The sequence below is a fragment of the Orycteropus afer genome, unplaced genomic scaffold (genome assembly GCF_000298275.1).
Source record: "Orycteropus afer afer isolate SDZICR_OR568_19922 unplaced genomic scaffold, OryAfe1.0 scaffold00640, whole genome shotgun sequence".
Taxonomy (NCBI): Eukaryota; Metazoa; Chordata; class Mammalia; order Tubulidentata; family Orycteropodidae; genus Orycteropus; species Orycteropus afer.
The window spans coordinates 780,935-804,252 of record NW_006922227.1 but is presented as its reverse complement, the minus strand read 5'-3'; the positions used below and the strand labels follow the sequence as shown (position 1 = coordinate 804,252).

The window sequence follows — 23,318 nt, the reverse complement described above, 5'->3', positions numbered from 1 at the left end:
AGCCACTCCTCAGAAGGAAGGTTGGGCAATCCTACGTCCGTAGTGATACTGCCTCGGAAACCCAAGGAGGGGTCACTATAAGTTGGGGCCGACTTGACAGCAAACAACAACAACAATATATGGCTTAAATAGACTATCAAGCATAACCCAAAATGTACAAACAGAAGAAGAGAAACTAAATGAATGGGATCTTGTGAAAATTAAATTTTTCTGTGCTTCCAAAGACTTCTGCAAAAGAGTCAAAAGAGAGCCTACAGATTGGGAAAAAATATTTGGCTATGACATATCTGACAAGGGACTTATCTCTAGAATTTATGGAAAACTCCAACACCTCAATAACAAAAAGGCAAATAATCCAATTAAAAAATGGGCAGAAAACATGAATAGACACTTCACCAAGGAGGATATTCAGGTGGCCAACAAACATATGAAGAAATGCTCACAATCATTAGCCATTATAGAGATGCAAATCAAAACAACCTTGAGATACCATCTTGCTCCAGCACTAGTAGCAAAGTTCAACAAGACAGGAAATAACAAATGCTGGTGAGGCATTGGGACTCTCATACCATGCTCAACCACTGTGGAAAGCAGTATGGCAATTCCTTAAAATGTTGGAATTAGAGATACCATTTGACTAAGTCATTCCATTACTAGGTATATATCCTAAGGAAGTGAGAGCCATGAAAAGAATAGACATATGCACACCCATGTTCATCGCAGCACTATTTACAATAGCCAAAAGATGGAAATAACCTAAGTGTCCATCAATTGAGGAATGGATAACCAAACTACAGTACGTACACACAATGGAATACTATGCAACCCTAAAGAATAACCTAGAATCTGCAAGACACCACATAATGTGGATAAACTTGGAGAACATTATGTTGAGTGAAATTAGTCAATCACAGAAGGACAAATATTGTATTAGTCCATTATTGTAATAGTCAAGGAAAGGTTTATCTATGGAAGGAAATTTCCTTTGTTGGTTACCAGGGCTGGGAGGGGAGGGGAGGGAACACTGTTAGATAGGTAGAGATAAGTATTGATGTGAGTGAAGAGAAGGGCAGTGTATCATATGTCGATGATCAACATGGTGGCATTGAGGAAAAGGAAGACATAGAGAGGTACATGGGAGGTACAAACAATAAAGATGAACCCTTTTTCACCTACAGTACTGTGTTGTCAGTGAAGGCAAACATGGGTATATGGGTGGATAGATGGGTGGACATGCTGAGCTATTTGGTCTATGAAGTGGGAACTATACCCAAGACCATATATAGGGTTGACGGACAATGGTCCTATAAGTGTATTTGTATGATCTGTAAGAATTCCCAGGTATATATTAGAGCTAAGGGACAAGTTTGTAGTCACTTCTTGGTCACAGCCAGCTACCCAGAGGGACTGAATAGTTGAACTGGTGGGCTCAGGATCATAGTCACAGGGAGCATCAAGCTCAATTGGCATAACAATACAAAAAACATTGTTCCACCTCCTGCTTTGGCACAAGTAGTGATTGGAATCTTAAAAGCTTCCAAGCAGCCATCTAGATGCAATAATGGGTCTCTCCTTATCCAGAGCAAAGAAGAATGAAGAAAACCAAAATATTCATGGAAAGAATTAGTCCTAGCTACTACTGGCACACCATGTGATCCACAGCCTATACAACTATGAGACCAGAAGAACTAGATGATGCCTGGCTACCACTGTCGACCACTTAGAGGGGGATCTATGTAGGAAATCCTGGATAGATAGGGAGAACAATGTGGAACAAAACTCAAAATAATTGGGGGAGGGAAGTGGACCAGGTTTGCTGGTCTGATAGAGCCTGGTCGAACCCCTTAGCCTATGGCCCTAGCTGCCCTTCAGGTTTAAAATTGAACCCACACCTTTGGCTTCTAGCCAAGCAGAAGACAGGTATATGATTTGAACATTTACCTGAGGTAGATACACTGCTTGGAAAGATCAATCATGGGAGAAAGAAGGGCTGTTTGTGCACACAGAGAAAGCTCATGGAGCAGGAGTGCATGGAGGGATGGACACAGGGAAGAGATAACTATCAAGAGGAAGTAGGAGGGGAGCTGTTACAGTGGGGTAAATTGTAGTCAATGTCATAGGACAAAGTATATGTGAACTGTTGTATGAAAAGTGAATTTGCTCTGTAAATTTTCATCCAAATCACAATTTTTTAAAACAAAAACCTATTTTTTGGCTTATGTATATTCATAAGCAACTTTTTGTTCTCTGGTTATGTCCATACTTGAGTTTGCTTCAAACCCCATTTAACTGAAGCAGTCTTATTAGGGTCATCAGACTGACTGGTTGTTAAAATCTTTTGCTCTCAAGGCTGTAGATTGTAATTTCAGGGTGGTATTAAAAAAAAAAAAAAAAGCTGGAAAAATATTCACTTATTATTTGTATTACAATGCCAATTGAATTATTGTCAACCTCGAATGGTGTCTGAAGTTGAAGTGAGAACATTGATTGAGAAGAAATGGTGTCCTGGACCTTAGGATGGGGACATATGGGCAGATAATCAGAAATTGAGGAGAATGAGCACCTAAATTCTATGGAATCACTCATGCCAGCCCTCTCACTTCCATCTGATGAGACTAATCTAGCTGTGCTTACTGAGTCATTATCTGAGATATCACCTGGGGTGAAACTTGAGGCATTGCCTGAGGCAGATGTCTTACAACATATTACTGTATGTTCCCAGGAACCACCCTCACCACCCATTGTTGCTTCTAGACCTATAAATAGACTTAAGTACTAGGAAATCCCAAAAGGTAAAGTACAAAGTGTGACACAGGAAGAAATATGTGACACTTGAAAGTAACTGCTTGATTTTGCTAATATGTGAAAACTGACCACCTGGAGAAAATGTGTGAGAATGCTAGTGAGGATGTGGGATAATGGTACAAGAAACAGAACTTTGGATCAGTTTGAGTTTATTGATTTGGGCCCACTAAGCACAGATTCTTTATTCAGTGTTTCGATTCCAGAGGTTAGGAAAGGATCTACTTGTCTATTTGGTTGGTTTACTGAAGCATGGATTATGAGGTGGCCCACAGTAAGTCAAATTGAAGTACTAGACCTGCCTTGATATAATGTAGAGGAAGGTATCCAAAGGCTTAGAGTATAGGCATGTTAGAATGGATTTATCAGATTGGACCCACAGATCCACACATGATGTGTTTAGAGTACACCCCTTTTAACGCTACAGTAAGGAACAAATTTGTGAAGGGTGTCCCAACATCCTTGAAGACTTCTGTGATTGCTATTTTATATAAGCCAGATTTGACAGTCGGAACTGCCCTAATTCAATTAAGACATCTAAATAAAATGGGGCCTATTGGACCTTGTGGTGGCAGGGACCAAGTGACAGCACTTAATCAACAAAGACAAAGTGGATGTGGTTACTGTAATGGACAGCAGAGTCAAAGCCATAATCAGAATTGTTTGACTTCTGTAGACCTAAGGTGTTGGCTACGTAGGCATGGAATCCCTTGGAGTTAAATAGGTGGGAAATCTACTAAATATTTACTTGATCTGGACAAGTCAAAGAATTCTAGGTCAAGTGAATAGCAGTCTTAACTCGAATTGCCAGAATAGACAATCATAGTCCATCAATCAATTCCCAGACCCACAATCCCTTGAATGAAAGGGAGGCCAGGTCTTCTTGAGGAAGGTCCCCACTTGTTGTTAGGTGCTGTCCAGTTATTTCCAGCTCATAGCAACCCTATGCACAGCAGAATGAAGCACTGCCCAGTCCCATGCCAGCCTCACAGTCCTACTTTGGTCATGCTCTGAGAAGGAACCATTCCCTGGAGAAGGAAATCATGCTTGGTAAAATGGAGAGTCAACGAAATAGGGAAAAACCCTCAATGAGATGGATAGATATAGTGGTTGGAACAATGGGCTCAAGTATAGCAAATCATGGAGCTGGTGCAGGATTGGGTGGTGTTTCGTTCTGCTGTGCTGGGGTTGCTGTGAGTCGGAAACGACTCAATGGCACCAGCAACAAGAAATAGCTAGTTAGCTAGTTTGCCTGAAACAGTTCTTAAAGAATGCATACATTTAAACACATCTTCTTATAGGTAACTGTGCTATGAAGTACTGAGAAATTTGAGATAGAAACAAAGTGATTTTATATTAGGGTATAGAGAACAGCCTTTTACATGCAAATACCAAGAAAAAGCCTGATGACAAACATCTTTATAACAAACATTTTTTTACTTCAAAAAGACCTTGCTGATTTTGTTGTTAGGTGCCGTCGAACTGGCTTCAACTCATAGCAACCCTATGTACAATGGAAAAAAACACTGCCTAGTCCTGCACCAGCACCACAATCCTTGCTATACCTGAGCTCATCATTGCACCAACTGTGTCAATCCATCTTATTGAAGGTCTTCCTCCTTTTTGCTGACCCTCCACTTTACCAAGCATGATATCCTTCTCTAGGGAACGGTCCCTTCTGACAACATGACCAAAATAGGTGAGAGGAAGTCTGGCCATTTTCACTTCCAAGGAGCGTTCTGGCCGCACCTCTTCCAGGACAGATTTCTTTGTTCTTCGGGCAGTCCATGGTACTTTCAGTATTCTATGCCAAAACCACAACTCAAAAACATCAACTCTTCTTTGGTCTTTTTTATTCATTATCCAGCTTTCACATGCATATGAGACTATTGAATATACCATGGCTTGGGTTAGGTGCACCTTAGTCTTCAAAGAGACACCTTTGCACTTCACTTTAAAGAAGCCTTTGGCAGCAGTTTTGCCCAGTGGTCTGATTTCTCAACAGCTGCTTCCATTTTTGTTGATTATGGAACCAAGTAATATGAAATCTTTGACAACTTCAATCTTTTCTCCATTTATTGTGATGCTGCTTATTGGTCCAGTTGTGAGGAGTTTTGTTTTCTTTATGTTGAGAGGTAATCCATACTGCACATGTGCTGTGTAGTCAATTACATAGTGTTGCTTTTCTATCCGTAAGTCTTTGTACCGTGGTGGAATTTGCCGTGAGCAACTGAATAGCTCCTGATTGTTAACATTATCCACCTGGGGTATTTCTGTTCAAAGTGGCTTGAAACAATCTGGGAAGTTTCTCTCTCTCTCTCTCTCTCTCTCTCTCTCTCTCTCTCTCAGGTGTATAGAATTCTGATGTTGGGATTTGTTAGTTTGGTCACTCTGCTAGGCTCAAAAGGAACCCTCCTAGAGGCAGAAGGAATCTCTCTCACTGCTGGCTGAGAGAGACACCAAGAGACACACACTGCTGAGACAGACACCAAGAGATGCACACTGCTGGGAGAGAGGCTGAGAGAGACTATTGGCTGAGAGACATCGGGTTGTGAGAGACTGAGTGTGTTCCTGAACTTGAATTGTAGCCTGTTGCTTCCCTAATAAACCCCATATTCTGTGAGTTCTTTGTGGCCCCTGGAGTGAATTATCGAACCCATTAGGTGGTGGGTGCTGCAGGAAGAATGTGTGGTGAAAGGGCTGGAGGGAGGCAGCATGTCTGGCCTAGCAGGAGTAGGCCTTGGGCTACTGATGGTGATTCTGCCTTCCTCTTGTGGGCTTAAAGGAGGTCAGAAGATGTGGCTTCCTTGCCCCTTTGGCAAGATGGTAGTCTTTAATCTTCATTAGTAAGTGCTTCAAGTCATCTTCACTTTCAGCAAGCAAATTTGTGTCATCTGCATATTGCAGGTGGTTAATGAGTTTTCCCCAAATCCTGATGTTGTGTTCTTCATAGAATCCGTAGTGATACTGCCTTGGAAACCCAAGGAGGGGTTGCTGTGAGTCGGATCTGACTCAACGACAGTGAGTTTGGTTTTGGTTTTGTCATATTGTCCAGCTTCTTGGATTATTTGCTCAGTACACAGATTGAATCAGTATGGTGAAAGGATACACTCCCTTCCTGATTTTAAACCATGCAGTATCCCTTTGTTTTGTTCAAACAGCAGACTCCTGATGTATGTACACATTCCTCATGAGCATAATTAAGTCTTCCAGAATTCCCATTCTTCTTAGTGTTACCCATAATTAGTTATGATCAACACAGTCGCGTGCTTTTGCGTAGTCAATAAAACACAAGTAAACATCTTTCTGGTATTCTTTGCTTTCAGCCAAAATCCATCTGGCATCAGCATTGATATCCCTTGTTCCATGTTCTCTTCTGAATCCTGCTTGCATTTCTAGAAGTTCCCTGTCAATTTACTGTGGCAACCATTTTTGAATTATGTTCACCAAGATTTTACTTGAGTGTGATATTAATAATAGTGTTCAAGAATCCCCACATTCTGTGAGATCTTTTTTCTTTGGAATGGATACAAATATGGATCTCTCCCAATCAGTTGGCTAGGGAGCTGTCTTCCAAATTACTTCACACAGATAAGTAAGTGCCTCCAACATGACATCCATTTGTTGAAACATCTCAGTTAATATTCTGTCAGTTCCTGGAGCCTTGTTTTTTGCTAATTCCTTCAGCACAGCTTTGACTTCTTCCTTCAGTACCATTGGTTCTTGATCATATACCACCTCCTGAAATACGTGAACATTGACCATTTCTTTTTGGTACAGTGGCTGTGTATTCCTTACATCTTCTTTGGATGTTTTCTGCATCAGTCAATATTTTCCCATAAATCTTTCAACATTGCAACTTGAGGCTTGGTTTTTTTCTTCAGTTCTTTCAGTTTGAGAAATACCAAGTATGTTCTTCCCTCTTTGGTTACTAACTCCAGGTCTTTACACATTTCATCATAATAATTAATTTTGTCTTCCTGAGCTTCTCTTTGAAATCTTTTGTTCAGCTCTTTTATCATGTCATTTATTCCATTTGCTTTAGCTACTCTCCATTCAAGAGCAAATTTGAGTCTCTTATGACATCCACTTTATTCTTTTCTTCCTTTCCTGTCTTTTTAATGACCTTTTGCTTTTTTCATGGCTGATATTCTTGATGTCATCCCACAGTTCATCTAGTTTTTCATCATTGTTTAATGCATCAATTCAGTTCTTCAGATGGTGTCTACATTCAAATGGGGTATAATAAAGGTCATATTTTGGTACCTGTGGACTTGTTTTAATTTTCTTCAGCTTCAACTTAAACTTGCATATGAGCAATTGATAGCCTGTTTCACAGTCAACTCCTGGCTTTATTTTGGCTGAAGACACTGAGCTTCTTCATTGCCTCTTTCCACAAATGTAGTTGATCTCATTCCTGTGTCTTCCATCTGATGAGGTTCATGTGTGTAGCTGCCACTTACGTTGTTGAGAAAAGGTATTTACAATGAATAGGTCATTGGCCTTACAACATTCTGTTATGCCATCTCCTGTGTCATTTCTATCATGAAGGCCATATTTTCCAACTACTGGTGATTCTTCTTTGTTTCCAACTTTCACTGTCAAATTACCACTAATAATCTTGATTGCATCTTTGGTCAATTTTGGACTGCAGAAGTTGGTTTAAAAAAAAAAAAAAAACACTTTAATTTCCTGGTCTTTGGCTTTGGTGGTTGGTGTGCATATTTGAATAATAGTAGCATTAACTGGTCTTCCTTGTAGGTGTATAGATATTATCCTATCACTGACAGCATTGTATTTCAGGACAGATCGTGAAACATTCTTTGTGATAAGGAATGCCACACCATTCCTCTTCAATTTGTCATTTCCAGCATAGTAGATCATATGATTGTCTGATTCAGAATGGCCAAAAACAGTCCATTTCAGCTCACTAATGCCTAGGATATAGATCTTTATGTGTTCCAATTCATTTTTGACAACTTCCAGTTTTCCTAGATTCATACTTCATACCTTACATGTTCTGATTATTAATAGATAATTGTAGCTGTTTATTCCCATTTTGAGTTGTGCTACATTAGCAAATGGAGGTCTCAAAAGTTTTACTCCATCTCCGTCATTAAGGTTGACTCTACTTTGACGATGCAGTTTTTCCCTAGTCATATATTGAGTGCCTTCTGACCTGAGGGGCTCATTTTCTGGAACTATATTGGCCAGTGTTTCAGGGCTATTCATAAAATTTTCCAGTAATATATCATACAGTGTTTCACTGCTATTCATAAAAGTTTTCACTGGCCAATTATTTGAGAAGTGGATGGACTCTTCTTTCTTCTGAATCTGTCTTACTCTGGAAGTTCCACTGAAACCTGTCTACTTGGTGACCCTGCTAGTATTTAAAATACCAGTGGCATAGCCTCCAGCTTCATAGCAACACATAAGCCACCACAATATAACAAACTGACAGACAAGTGGCGGCAAAAAGACCATAGGAAGAATGTAATTAAATTCCTAATTTTATAGATTAGGGAATACTGAATTTCTAAGAGATTGAATGATTTGTCCAGGTTAAGGCTCGGAAGGAATACTTTCCTGGCACCTAGTTAAATGTTCATTCCGTTATGATTTAGCCATAGTTATTGTCAGAAAGAACAAAGATACTGAACACAAGTCACTTTGGGTCCACAGAATGGTAGATGTTTCCTTCATAAATGGTGTAAAATCAAGAACATTGATATATAATGTAAGGTATCATTTTTTTCCCTAGTATTTTTTAATAAGCCAAAATCTTAGAAAAGGATTTTTATCTAAAATTACTCAAGAGCAACTCATTTTTTTTTTTTTTTTTAAGAGTGACTGGCAATAGAAATGCTATGGGAATCAGCTTTTTTAGAAACACAGTATTCTAATTGGTGACTTGTTTCAAATTTTCTATAATCGATTCTTATCAACTAGTACAGTTTGTCCTATTTGTAGAAAAGTTATATATTTTGGGGGTAAAAACAATTATTGTGAAGAAAGATGAATTTAAATACCCTAATGAAATGAATGCATTTATGATGCTAACCCTTCATTTGAGAATTTTTGATAATGTAGACAGACAGGAATGATTTGACATTTGGTACATAATTTTTGGTTTAAAGGATCATGAATTAAAATAATTGGTTCTCTAATTTATACTTCATGCTATCAAGTCCATTTTCACAGTAACTCTGGAATAATCAGTACATTGTGTGTGTGTGTGTGTGTGTGTGTGTGATAAATCCTTGAACAAATGATATTAGGTTTACTTTTGATGGAAAGATTCTTTCCAAAGTTCACAGCCAATATCATCTGTTATCTCCAATTACCTCGTAATTATTTTATTAAAAAAAATATAAATGCTTAATTAGTTGGTTTGTCATGTGTTTACCTTCATGATTACTATAAAATAATTAAGTCTTTTTCCCAGATTGTAATGTTTGTCTCTTTTTTTGTTTTATAGAGTTACATTCATGGGAGCAGCCAGGCTCAGTTTGTGGCAGAATCACATATTATTCTGGTACTGAGTATCCTTTAACATGCTGACGGATTGAAAAGGCAAACCAAAGCTGCGGGGTGTCAAATTGACTTTTTTGTGACAGTAAACAACAAGACTTTTAAGAACCATTAAATTTTAAACTTTTTTTTTTTTATTGTGATTTTGGTAAAAGTTTACAGAGAAAATTCATTTTTCATACAGCAGTTCATACACATTTTGTTTCATGCCAAATTTTAAATTTTATATGACTTAATCTAATTTCTATGCTAATTATTTCCTATTATAGTGTAATTTTTGTTGTTATTCTGAATTATTAACAAACTATAGTGTTTTTCCTCTTTCACTGACTATTAAATTTCATAATACAGCTTTTACTCTGCATTTATTACTCTGGCTATATGTTTTGTGAAGATTATATAGTTGTCTCATATTGGATCTTAGGAGAAAAAAGTGCCCAATAATATAAGTAGCAGTAGAAAAGGTTGTTATCTTAGTACCTGGTTCCCTAAATGTTATGGTAAGTTAGAGAGAGAGATGTGAGATCTTTAGGTAACTTGTTTGTTTTGGAACATACCAGAGAAAGGATTGTGAGTCAGAAAATAAAGTACAACCTACGGTTAGAAGTTAGAAGGAGAAAGAAGAAGATAGCAAAACAGGCAAAGGAAGAATAAGATTCAAGTGTATAATTAATAGCATAAAATCTGAATATTCCTAGGATGAAGTAAAGTTTCTTTTTGGAAAAACAAATGACTTTGAAAGGGGAGGGGACGTTGGTGTTTTTGTGAGTGTTGTTAAAATGTTCAAAGATTAAATTTGTGCTGCTTCTTAAAGATTTCACAATTTAAAATGTACATATTACACACTTTATAAAAGTTGATAACTGTCCTGGCTTACTAAGATTTATATTCAAATGAAGAAACCTTGATAAAGTTTTCTAATATTTTATTTGTATAACCTTAAACCAAAAAAACCAAACTCACTGCTGTCAAGTCAGATCCAACTCATAGCGACCCCTCCTTGGGTTTCTGAGGCAGTATCACTACAGAAGTAGATTGCCCAATCTTTCTGAGGAGTGGCTGGTGGGTTTGTACCACCAGCCTTCTGGTTAGCAGTCAAATATCTTAAGCACTATGCCACCAGAGCTCCTTATATAACCTTAGAGACCTTTAAAGACTGTAGAACTCATCTAAGTCAAAACTTCATTTTAGAGGTAGGAAAACTGAAGCCCTCTAAGGGTAATGGACTTACAATAGGTTAGAGAAAAAATCTAGGATTATAAATCAGTTTTTCTTTTGCATTGTCTGTTAGTGGTAAAGGTTCTCAAATTTTTTATAGAACACTTATTTATGGTCTGTGACTTACAATTTTATAATGAATGCTGGTGTTGTCAGAATATCTTTTTGATAACATTAATATTTTGTATTTTATTACTGTTATGTTCACTAGTACCACTCTGACACCACAAATGTGATGACCTTAATAAACTGGAGTTTATTCTCTTACAGTTTGGGAGGCTAGAAGTCTGAATTCAAAGTGCCAGGCTCTAGGGGCTGGGTGAAAGTTCCTCAGCCTTGGGGTTCAGTTCTGCCTCCTGCTCCCTGGACCTAGAGGCTTTTCTTCACTCAGATAGCTGCTGGCTGCTGAGACTGACAAACCCAAAGTTGACAAGTAAAAAGGCACAGCCCTGATGTTAACAAACCACACGGCAGGACATTAATTTAAGTCCTTTGGAAGTCCCAAGGTCAGCAGAGCATGTCAGGCTGCTGAATGATGACACGGCTTCATGCAGGATCCAAGCATGCCATAAGCTAGCTACCATTCCCAAAGCTGCTTCTTATATATGGGAAGCAGAGAACATCCTCAAAGCAGCTACTCAGCTGTTTATGGTAGATCCCACCATGGAATTGATTGCCATTCTCATCATGGGGAATAACTACCACCAGCTGCCCAGCCCCTCAAGCAGGCCCAGCCAAGTTTACCCACAAACATAACCACCACAATTACCATGAAATGCCTTACAATGCATGTTTTAATCAACCAGCATTGATTTATTTGGCACTTTCTGTTTATTCAATTTAAGGAGGTACACTGTTTTATTTGCTAGGTTTGTTTTGGGCACAGTGTCAGGTGCTGATATACAGTGAGCACTTCCACTTCTCAGATAGCTCACAAATTCCTTCATTTATAAAATCAGGATTAGCAAGATTAACCATATGACATTTCTGTACAGAGTACATGAGATAACACACAAAAAGCATTTCATAATCACTGAAGACTAGTTTTTATGGTTTGTTTTTTTTTCCTTGTATTTTCCTCATCTTTCTCACTAAGAATTTTGCTTGTCACAGCATGAATAAACATATATTTATTGACTTATTCTTTAGCATTAGGCAAAGGGTGTAGATGACAGAGGGGAAAAAATCATAGTCCTGTAGTATTTAGCATGAATCCCTGAGTGGTGTAATTGGTTATACATATGGCAGCTAACCAAAAGTTTGGTGGCTCGAACCCACTCAGAGTTGCCTCTGAAGAAAAGCTTGGTTATGTGTTTCTAATAAGTAACTGTCACGGAAATCCTATAGAATACAGTTCTAGTCTGTAACGCATGGGATCCCCATGAATTGACATTGACTCAACAGTAATTAGTTTATGGTATTTATCAGAATTCTAAAATGTCTAATGAGAACATATTGGAATTACTTCATTTTCCTGGAGTAAAATGTCAAATGCTATCCACTTGTATGTAATTGACAAAATAGAAAAAATACACCTTTTGAAAGTTTGACCTGGGAAATGGCACTTGAGAGGAAATATTTTAAGAGTCATATTTTATACTGCAGGAGCACTGAACACTGCCTTTCTAAATCTTACTAAACAGTATAGACCATCTTCTTCCTCTCTTTCTGTTCTCAACATTTTTATTTCTTCCCAACCTTGATTACCCATACTTAGGTGCTTATGTGAAATTTTGAATATTTGTAGCTCATCCCTTACTTGCATTTACTTAATTACACATGTGGTTTATAGAGGTAGCCCTGGTGGTATAGTGGTTAAAGTGCTGGACTGCTAACTAAAAGGTTGGAAGTTCAAAACCATCAGCCGCTCCACAGGATAAAGATGTGCTTCTGTAAAGATTTACAGCCTTGGAAATCTTACAGAGCAATCTTACTCTGTTCTGTTAGTGTTGCTATGAGTTGGAATTGACCACATGGCAGCAGGTTTGGTTTCCACTTGGTTCCTTATAGAGGAACCATGTAGGCACAATAGTTAAGTACTCAGCTATTAACCAAAAGGATGGTGATTTGAAACTACTAGCCATTCCATGGGAGAAAGACGTGGCACTCTGCTTCTGTAAGGATATATAGACTTTAAAACCCTATAAGGCATTTCTACTCTATCCTATAGAGTCACTGTGAGTTGGAATCAACTCAGTGGCAGTGGGTTTGGTTTTGGTAAGTGCTTTACAGATTCAAAATTAAGATGCTACTATGAAGAATATTTTTTGCCATAGTTTATCTCATAGAATGGAATTAGAAATATATTTAATAAACATTATTATATTTTATGATGTTGAACTGTAATTATCAGGTTTTTATTCTCCAACTTTAATATGGTAAAAGATTAATACTTGGTATCCATCAGAAAGGCTTTAGGCGAGAAAATGAAATATTTGTGACTGTATTTGTAGGATTTATTCTGAATATGTTTATAGGATTTAATTTCTCCTCCTTAGTACAAAATAAGGGAAAATCCACTTTTAATCTATTTTTATCCATATGTATTTATGAAGGAAAATACATTGATGTTAAAGCAAAATGGTGAGAAACATACAATATTTATAGCAGATAAGTTTTAACTGTTTATTTGTATATTGTAGTTCCTTTTGTTTTTCCTACCCTACTTCAATCCATGATACAGCATTGAGCAGTATACTTTATTTAAAGTAGCTACTTTATTAAAAACACATCAGGAGTACCTAGCAGAAGGAATGAAAATCTGTGTTGAGACCATCATTCCATGGTACGGCAGAAATTCTCCAAGGTTTCATTTCATGGATCATTGACAACAAGCTGAGATGTAGGATAGAAAAAAATTTCACAGGCAGTATGAAGTCTTCTATATAGATTTCAAAAGTAATACACAAAAGAATCAAAAGTCCCTATTTTCTTTATGCAAACAGTAATTATTAATTGTTTCATTTATTCTGTGCTTTTATTTTGGAGATATCTATGACAAAGAAAAAGAAAATACCTTTAAAAGTATAGAACTTACAAAGAGTATCAGTAAAAGTTTTAAAGAAATAATCTTACAATAATTTCTGATATTTTAGTTTCATTTGACAGAGTCTACTGGTATTTTTAAAACTTACATTTTTATTATAATTTAAAGATTTTTTTTTTCCTTTATGCAAAAAAAGGTAAATTCTAGATACTTACTTTTTGTTTTTCTGTAGGGAACATCTCTGCCTTTTTATTTTCACCACCTAATTTACTAAGTCAGATTATTAGATGCTGATAGATGCTGTTGTTGTATAAGGAGTTCTGGTGGCGTAGAGCTTAACTCATTTGACTGCTAACCAGAATGCTGGTGTTTCAAACCCACCAGCCACTCCTCAGGGGGAAGGTTGAGCAATCTACTTCCATAGTGATACCACCTCAGAAACCCAAGGAGGGGTTTCTGTGAGTCTGATATAACTCCACAGCAGTGATTTTTTGGGGGTGGGTTGTTGTATATAGATTCTTGTTGCGAAGACCTAAGAGAGAACAAACAGATGGAATTGTTTGGTGTCATAGTTTATAGATTTCTGTTTACTAAGTTTTTTCTCTGTGTCAGCACCTTATTTAGGTTGTATACACACACACATATATATATATATATATATATATATCCTAGGTACTCTGAGAAAAACTATATAAAAAGGTATAATAGACATTAGGACATTTTAATATTGAATATATGTGAACTAAATTATATTTATCTTAGTAAAATTTCATTCTTATTTCATTTATTTTGTTCAGTTATATGTTTTAAACACCTGATGCAAATATAAGCATGATATTTGATGTTTACAACAAAGTATACTGACAAAAATAAATATAATCCAGTGTAACAAATGCTATTAACAAGTGCATGTAAAGAAAGCAACAAGACAAGAATAACTCAATGCCTAAAGAAGTTGAAGAACTGACTTTTCATCTGAATTTTGATGTATAAAAAGGAATTTCTGAGACAGAATAGGAGTGAAGGAGAGTGTCCCAGTAGAGGGTATGTGTTGTCGTTGTTGTTAAGTTCCATCTAGTTGTCTCGGACTCATAGCAACCCTATGCACAGCAGAACCAAACACTGCACGATCCTGCACCAGCTCCACAATCCTTGATATACTAGAACGCATTGCCACTGTCACTGTGCCAATCCATCTCTTTGAGAGCCTTCCCTTCCTTCATCAACCGTCCACCTTACCAAGCATCACATCTCTCTCCAGTGAGTGGTCCCTTCTGACATGACCAAAGTATGTAAGATGAAGTCTGGCCATTTTTGCTTCCAAGGAGATTCCATCTGCACTTCCTCCAGGACAGATTTGGTAGTTCTTTTAGCAATTCATAGTACTTTCAGCATTCTGTGCCAACACCACAACTCAAAAGCATTGACTCTTTTTCAGTCTCCCTTATTCATTGTCCAGCTCTCACTTGCATATGAGGTGATTGAAAATACCATGGCTTGTGTCAGGCACATCTTAGTCTTCAAGGAGACATCTTTGCTCCTCAGCACTTGAAAAAGGTCCTTTGCAGCTGATTTGCCCAATGCTGTACGTCGTCTGATGTCCTGACTGCTGCTTCCATTGATGTGAGTTGTAGAAGCAAGCAATATGAAGTCACTGACAAATTCAGTCGTTTCTCCAGGTCCAGTTGTGAGGATTTTTATTTTCTTTATACCAAGATGTAATCCATACTGAAGACTGTATTCTTCCATCTTCATCAGTAAGTGCCTCAAGTCATCCTCACTTTCAGCAAGCAAAGGTGTGTCATCAGCATATGGCAGGTTGTTAATGATTCTTCTTGCAATCCTGATGCCACATTCTTCTTTACATAGTCCAGATTCTTGGATTATTTGCTCAGCATATAGATTGAATAAGAATGGTGAAAGGATTCAACCCTGACATACTCCTTCCTTGATTTTAAACCAATGTCCCCTTGTTCTGTTCGAATGACAGCCTCCTGGTCTACATACAGGTTCCTCATGAGTACAATTAAGTGTTCTTGAATTCCTATTTTTCTCAATGTTATCCACAATTTGTTATGAACCACATAATCAAATGCTTTTGCATAGTCAGTAAACACAAGTAAACATCTTTCTTGTATTCTTTTCTTTGAGCCAAGATCCATCTGACAACAGCATTGTTATCCTTTATTCCACATTCTCTTCTGAATACAGCTTGCACCTTTTCTTTCTTTCTCATATTTTTAATGACCTCATGCTTTCTTCATGGATGATGTTCTTAATGTCATCCCACAATTCCTCTGGTTTTCGGTCATTGGTGTTCAATGCATCAAATCTATTCTTTACATGGTCTCTAAATTCAGGGGGGATATATTTAAGGTCATATTTTGGCTCTTGTGGACTTGTTTTAATTGTCTTTAACTTCAAGTGGAACTTACATATGAGCAGTTGATGGTGTGTTTCACAATGAGCTCCTGGCCTTGTTTTGGCTGAGATACTGAGCTTCTCCATTGCCTACAGATATAGTTAGTCTGGTTCCTGTGTAAGCCATCTGCCAATGTGCATATGTATACTTGCCGTTTGTGTTGTTGCAAAAAGGTATTTGTAATGAGTAAGTTGTTGGTCTTGCAAAATTCTATCATGCGATCTCCAGTTTTATTTCTATAACCAGCACCAAATTTTCCAAGTACCAGTGATTCTTCTTTGTTTCCAACTTTTGCATTACAGTCACCAGTGATAATTAACACTTCTTGATTGCATGTTCGATCTATTTTAGACTGCAGAAGTTGGTAAAAATCTTCCATTTCCTCATCTTTGGCATTGGTGGTTGGTATGTAAATTTGAATAATAGTAGTATTAACTTGTCTTCCTTGTAGCCATATAGATATTATCCTATCACTGACAGCATTGTGCTTCAGGACAGATCTTGAAACATCCTTTGTGGTAATGAACCTTGCTCATTCCTCTTCAAATTGTCATTGCTGGCATAGTAGATCACATGGTTGTCTGATTCAAAATGGCAGAAACAGGTACAGTTCAGCTCACAAATGCCTAGGAGAGCAATCTTTATGTGTTTCCTTTCATTTTTGACAACTTCCAATTTTGCTAGATTAACACTTTGTCCATTCCATGTTCCAATTATTAATGGATGTTTGCAGCTGTTTCTCCTCAATTTGAGTCATGCCACATCAGCAAATGGAGGTCTCGAAAGATTTACTTTATCTATGTCATTAAGAGAGCATATAGCAGGTACAAAAACATGTAATGAGAGAGAGTATTCTTTATTGGAGTAAGATAAGAAATGCATTAAGGCTAAAAAACAAGTGGTGAGGAGGAGATTGATGAAACGCTAGTTAGTCTGGATAATGATTATCTTTCTACATCTTGGTAAGAAATTAGAACTTTATTTTTTAATTTGGAGGTAGTACATTGGTTGTAATTCATATACCAATTCCATGTATTTTGAATTGGCTGCTTTCTGATTGCTTTGTGAAGTATACTGTCATTGAACCATAATTATCTTGATAAATATGGCTGTGGAAATAAAAATAATGGCAGGTATATTCCATTCCTATTTAAGCCAATGGTGGCTTGTTCTAAAGATGGCATTGATGATAAAATGGAGAAGGGAGAACAAAGAAACTGACTGGGAGACACTAACAATTTTTCTAGCTACAAAGGACAAACCTATAATGGATGAATGCCTCACTAGCTAAGTAAGAGGAAGAATTACCAGAACTTTACAACTGATGTCATGAGCAAGGTTCAGGGAGGACAAATACAAGATGACTCTGAAATTCAGATAAGTTATAGGAGATAGCTTAAGAATAAAATTAAGACATAAAGGAAGAAAACAAGATTTGGAGATAAAGATGCAACCTAAAAAAATTCCTAGAATACATAGGCTTCAAATTTGATGAGAAAGGGATAGTTCAGATTGATTAGAATCATAAAGCCAGTAGTTGAAGAGTTAGAAATTTATAACTTTTAACCCGTTTTTCTACTGAATACTTTTTCCTACCACCTTTTATCTGTCAGTCTGTCATACTGTGGTGGCTTTGGTGTTGCTGTGAGGCTGGAAGCTATGCCACTGGTATTTCAAGTACCAGAAGGGTCTTTCTTAGTGGACAGGTTTCAGGGAAGCTTCCAGACTAGGACAGGGAGGAAGAATGGGGCCATCCACATCTTAAACAATTGGCCACTGAAAACCTTATGAATAGCAGTGAAACACTGTCGATGTATTACTGGAAAACATTATGAATAGCAGTGGAACATTGTCTGACATAGTGTGAGAAGATGAGCCACTCAGGTTGCAAGGCACTCAAAATACTACTGGGGAAGAGATGCCTCCTGAAAGTAGACTTGACCTTAACAAAGCTAGTAAGAGTAAAGCTTTTCAGACCTTTATTTGCTGATGGGGCATGATTTAAAATGGGAAAAAAACAGCTTCAGACTTCATTAATTATTGAAAGGTAGAATGTACAATGTATGAACCTAGGAAAATTGAAAGACATCACAAATGAAAAATGGAAGGCATTAGTATACTGAAATGGACTGTTACTGGCTATTTTGAATCAGACAATTGTATGGTCTGATATGAAGTTTGAAGAAGAATGGTGTTACATTCATCATAAATCACAGTATTTCAAGATCTGTCCTGAAGTACAATGCTGTCAGCGATAGGATAATGATAATACACATACAAGGAAGACCACTTAATACCATTATTATTTAAATATAAGCAGCAACCACTAAAGCCAAAGATGAAGAAATTAAAAACTTTTGCCAACTTCTGCAGTTGAAAATTGACCAAACCTGCAATCAGGGCATATTGATTATTACTGGTGATTGGAATGTGAAAGTTGGAAATAAGGAAGCTTCATTGGTATTTGGAAAATATGGCCTTGGTGATACAAATGATTCCAGAGATTGCATGATAGAATTTTGCAGGACCAATGACTTACTATTTGTGAATACCTTTTTTCAACATCATAAAGGGTGACTTTACACGTGGACCTTGCCAGATGCAATACACAGGAATCAGATCAACTACATCTGTAGAAAACTACATCTTCACCTAAAACAAAGCCAGGAGCTGACTGTAGAACAGACCATAAATTGCTCATATACATATTCAAGCTGAAGCTGAAGAAAATTAAAACAAATCCACAAGGGCCAGAATATGACCTTGGTTATATCCCCCCTGAATAGATTTTATACACTGAACACCAATGACTAAAAACCAGATGACTTGTGGGGTGACATCAAGACAGTCATACTCTCTCTCATTACATGAGAAAGCAAAAGTTCATTACAAAGACAAGATAAGGAAGAAAAGACCAAAATGGATGTCAGAAGAAACTTCAAAACTTGCTCTTGAACAGAGAGTAGCTGAAGTGAATGGAATAAATGATGAAATAAAAGAGCTGAGCAGACGATGTGAAAGGGTAGCTCGAGAAGACAAAGTCGGTTATTATAATAAAATACATGCAGAGACCTGGAGTTAGAAAACCAGAAGGGAAGAACTCACTCACCACGTCTTGGGCTGAAAGAACTGAAGAAAAAATTCCAAGTCTCGAATTTCGATATTGAAGGATTCTATTGGCAAAATATTAAATGATGCAGAAACATCAAAAGAAGTTAGAAGTTAACACACAAAGTCAATGTCCCAAAAAGAATTGTACAACTTTCAGCCATTTCAGGAGGTGGAATGTGATCAAGAGCCAATAGTATTGAAGGGAGAAGTCCATGGTGCACTGAAGGAACTGGTGAGAAGTCGTCAGGAATTGATAGACTACTCATAGAGATGTTTCAACAAATGGATGAAGCACTGGAGGCTCTTACTTATTTCTGTGAAGATATTTGGAAGATAGCTACCTAGCCAACCAACTGAAAGACACACATATTTGTACCCATTCCAAAGAAAGGTGATCCAACAGAATATGAAAATTATTGAACAATATCATTAATATCACATTCATGAATAAATTTGATTACAGTAATTCAAAAATGGTTGCAGTAGTATTTTAACAGGGAACTTCCAGAAATAGAAACTGGATTCAGAAGAAGACGTGGAATGAGGGATATCGTTGCTGATGTCAGATGTATCTTGACTCAAAGCAAAGAATACCAGAAAGATGATTACTTGTGTTTTATTGACAATTAAAAGCATTTGACTCTGTGGATGATAACAAATTACGATTAACACTAAGTAGTACGGGAATTCTAGAACACTTAATTGTGCTCATGAGGAAACTGTACATAGAGCAGCAGGGTGTTATTTGAACAGAACAAAGGAATACTAAATGGCTTAAAGTCAGGAAGGGAGTGTGTCAGGGTGGTGTCCTTTCACCATACTTATTCAATCTGTATGCTAAGCGAATCATTCAAAAAGCTAGATTATATGAAGAACATGGTATCAGGATTGTAGGAAGACTCATTCACGGCAATTGATGCAGATGACACAACCTTAATTTCTGAAAGGAAAGATGACTTCAATAACTTACTAATGAAGTTTATAGACTATACTCACTGGCGTGGAGTCAATTTGATTCATTATAGTCTGCAGTATTAATTACACCTCAACATAAAGAAAACAGATATCCTCACAGCTGAACCAATAAGCAGCATCATGATAAATGGAGAAAAGATTGAAGTTGTCAAAGATTTCATTTTATTTCACTCCACAATCAGTACCAATGGAAGCAGGAGTCAAGAAATCAGATGATGTATTGGACTGGGCAAATTTGCTGAAAAAGATCTCTTTATAGTACTGAAGAGGAAAGGTATCTCTTTGAAGACTAAGGTGTGCCTAACCCAAGCCATGGTGTTTTCAGTTGCCTCATATGCATACAAAAACTGGACAGTGAATAATGAAAAACTAAGAAGAGTTGATGCTTTTCAGTTGTCATGTTGGCAAAGAATATAGAAAGTGCCATGGACTGCCAGAAGAATGAAAAAATTTGTTCTGGAAGAAGCGCAGCTGGAATGCTCCTTTGAAGTGAGAATAGCCAGACTTCATCTTACCTACTTTGGTCATGTTGTCAGAAGGGACCATTCCATGGAGAAAGATACCATTCTTGGTAAAGTGCAGTCAGTGAAAAAGGGGAAGACCCTAAACAAGATGGATTGATACAGTGGCTGCAACAGTGGGCTCAGGTACAGGATGGATTGGGAGGCTGGTGAAGGACCAGGGCAGTGTTTTGTTCTGTTGTATATAGGGTAGCTGTGAGTAGGAACCTACTCAAAGGCACCTAACAACAGCAGCAGCATATTTGGCAAGTATTTCTGAACGGTCATTTTAATAAAGACCTAGTGGGTAATGTTGATGTTTCTCTAATTATTCTTTTATGTCTATGTACAAAGCACTACACCCTTTAGTATTACAAAATATGGGAAGAGAATTTGTAAATACATAATAAACATATATGTATACATTACCATACATAATTTGTTATAAGAAATAGTTGCCATTGAGGAGGGAAACTGAAACCATTCCACTTGCAGAACCAGACAAGGATGCCCTCTCACCACTTCTATTGAACGTTGTATTGGAAGTCCTAGCCAGGGCAATAAGGCAAGAAAGGGAAATCAAAGACATCCAAATTGGTAAGGAAGAAATAAAACTATCCCTACTATCCCTATTTACTGATGATATGATCCTATACATAGAAAACAAGAGATTCATCAGAAAAAAAAACTACCGGAACTATTTGAGAGATTTAGCATAGTGCCGCGATACCAGATCAACGTACAAAAATCAGTTGGATTCCTCTCCACCAGCAAAAAGTTTGCTGAAAAGAAAATAAGGAAAACCAATACCATTTACAATAGCTACCAAAAAAATACTTGGGAATAAATCTCACTAGGGACACAAAAGACTACAAGAAGCCATAAGAGATCTACATAAATGGAAGAACATACATGCTCATGGATAGGAAGATTGAAATTGTGAAAATGTCAATTCTACCTAAAGTAATCTATACATTCAGTGCAATTCCAATCCAGAACCCATCAACATTCTTTAAGGACATGGAAAAACCAATCACTAATTTTATATGGAAAGGAAAGATACCTCGTTCAAGCAGAGCACTCTTGAAAAAGAAGAACAAAATAGGAGGTCTCACACTGCCAGATCTCAAAACCTACTATAAAGCCACAGTAGTCAAAACAGCCCAGTATTGGTACAATGACAAATACACTGATGAGTGGAACAGATTTGAGAACCCAGAAATAGATCCATTGACCTATGGTCAGCTGATTTTTGACAAAGTGCTGAAATCCGTTAAATGACGAAGAGATGGTCTCTTTAACAAATGGTGCTGGTGAGACTGGATATCCATTTGTAGGAAATTAAACAAGGTCCATAGGTCACACCATACACAAAACCTAACTCCAGATGGATCAAAGACTTAAATGTGAAACCTAATACTATAAAGTTCCTAAAGGAAAAACTAGGGGCATATTCAGGGGCCCTAAGTTATGGCATAAAGAGACTCTCAAGCATAAGCAGAAGTGCAAGAACAGCAGAAGATAAACTAGATGGATGGGACCTTCTAAAAATTCAAATTTTATGTGCTTCCAAAGGCTTCTTCAAAAGAGTCAAAAGAGAAGCTACAGATTGGGGGAAAAATGCACTTAACATGTTTGACAAGGGACTTATCTCTAAATTTTATAGAAAACTCCAACACGTCAACAACAAAAAGACAAAATCCAGTATTTAAAAACAGAAAATTGCAGAAGACATGAACAGACACTTCACAAAAGAGGATATTCAGGCAGCCAACAAACACATGAAGAAATGCTCACAATCATTAGCCATTAGAGAGACCCAAATCAAAACAATAATGAGATACCATCTGGGTCCAGCAGTAGTAACAAAGTTCAACAAGACAGAAAATAACAATGCTGGTGAGGATGTGGAGAAATTGGGGCTCTCATACACTGCTGGTGGGACTGTAAAATTATATGACCATTGGAGAAAGCAGTGTGGTGATCCCATAAAAAGTTGGAATTAGAAATACCATTTGACCCAGCAATTCTGTTACTAGTTATATATCCTAAAGAAGTGGGAGCCAGGACAAGAATAGACACATGTACACCCATGTATGCCACAGCACTGTTTACAATAGCAGAAAGATGGAAACAATCTAGGTGTCCATCAACCGAAGAATGGATAACCAAACTATCAACACAAGAATGGATAACCAAACTATGGTGCATATACACAATGGAATACTATGCAACCCTAAAGAATAACTTACAATCTGCAATACAGTGCATAACATGGATGAACTTGGAGGACATTATGCTGAGTGAAATAAGTCAATCACAGAAGGACAGTTATTGTGTTAGTTCATTATTATAAAAAGTCAAGGAAAGGTTTGTATGTAGAAGGAAACTTTCTTTGTTGGTTACCAGGGGGTGGGAGGGGAGGGGAGAAAACACTGCAAAAGAAAAAAAGAAAAAAGAAACTCCTGTGGGAAGTTCTACTCTGCCACAGGATGTTGATATAAGTCAGAATGAACCTGATGTAATATTAGAGCTTTGAGCTTATGAAAGGCACATGTTTTGCTAATGGTTGTACCACTGATGACCAACTCCCTCTGAACTTTATTTTTTTCCCCTTTTTCTCTTGACCTGAGTTTGTCCTTTTGAAATTAAAATATTAAATAAAGAGTCATTTCTGTACCAAAAAAAGTTGCCATTGAGTTGTATTCATGGCAACCCCATGTGTGTATGTCATGTATTAGATAGATAGATAGATATAATATATATATATATA

At 37.2% G+C, this 23,318-nt stretch overlaps 1 protein-coding gene across 1 annotated transcript in view; it reads left to right on the top strand.

Moving 5' to 3' along the window:
• LOC103210706 (tumor suppressor candidate 3) overlaps window positions 1–23,318 on the top strand; it is a 322,221-nt gene that overhangs the window by 273,421 nt on the left and 25,482 nt on the right. Inside the window, exon 7 of the mRNA XM_007956618.2 lies at window positions 9,281–9,344. Coding sequence (XP_007954809.2) covers window positions 9,281–9,344 — 64 coding nt within the window. The remainder of the gene's footprint in view (window positions 1–9,280; window positions 9,345–23,318) is intronic.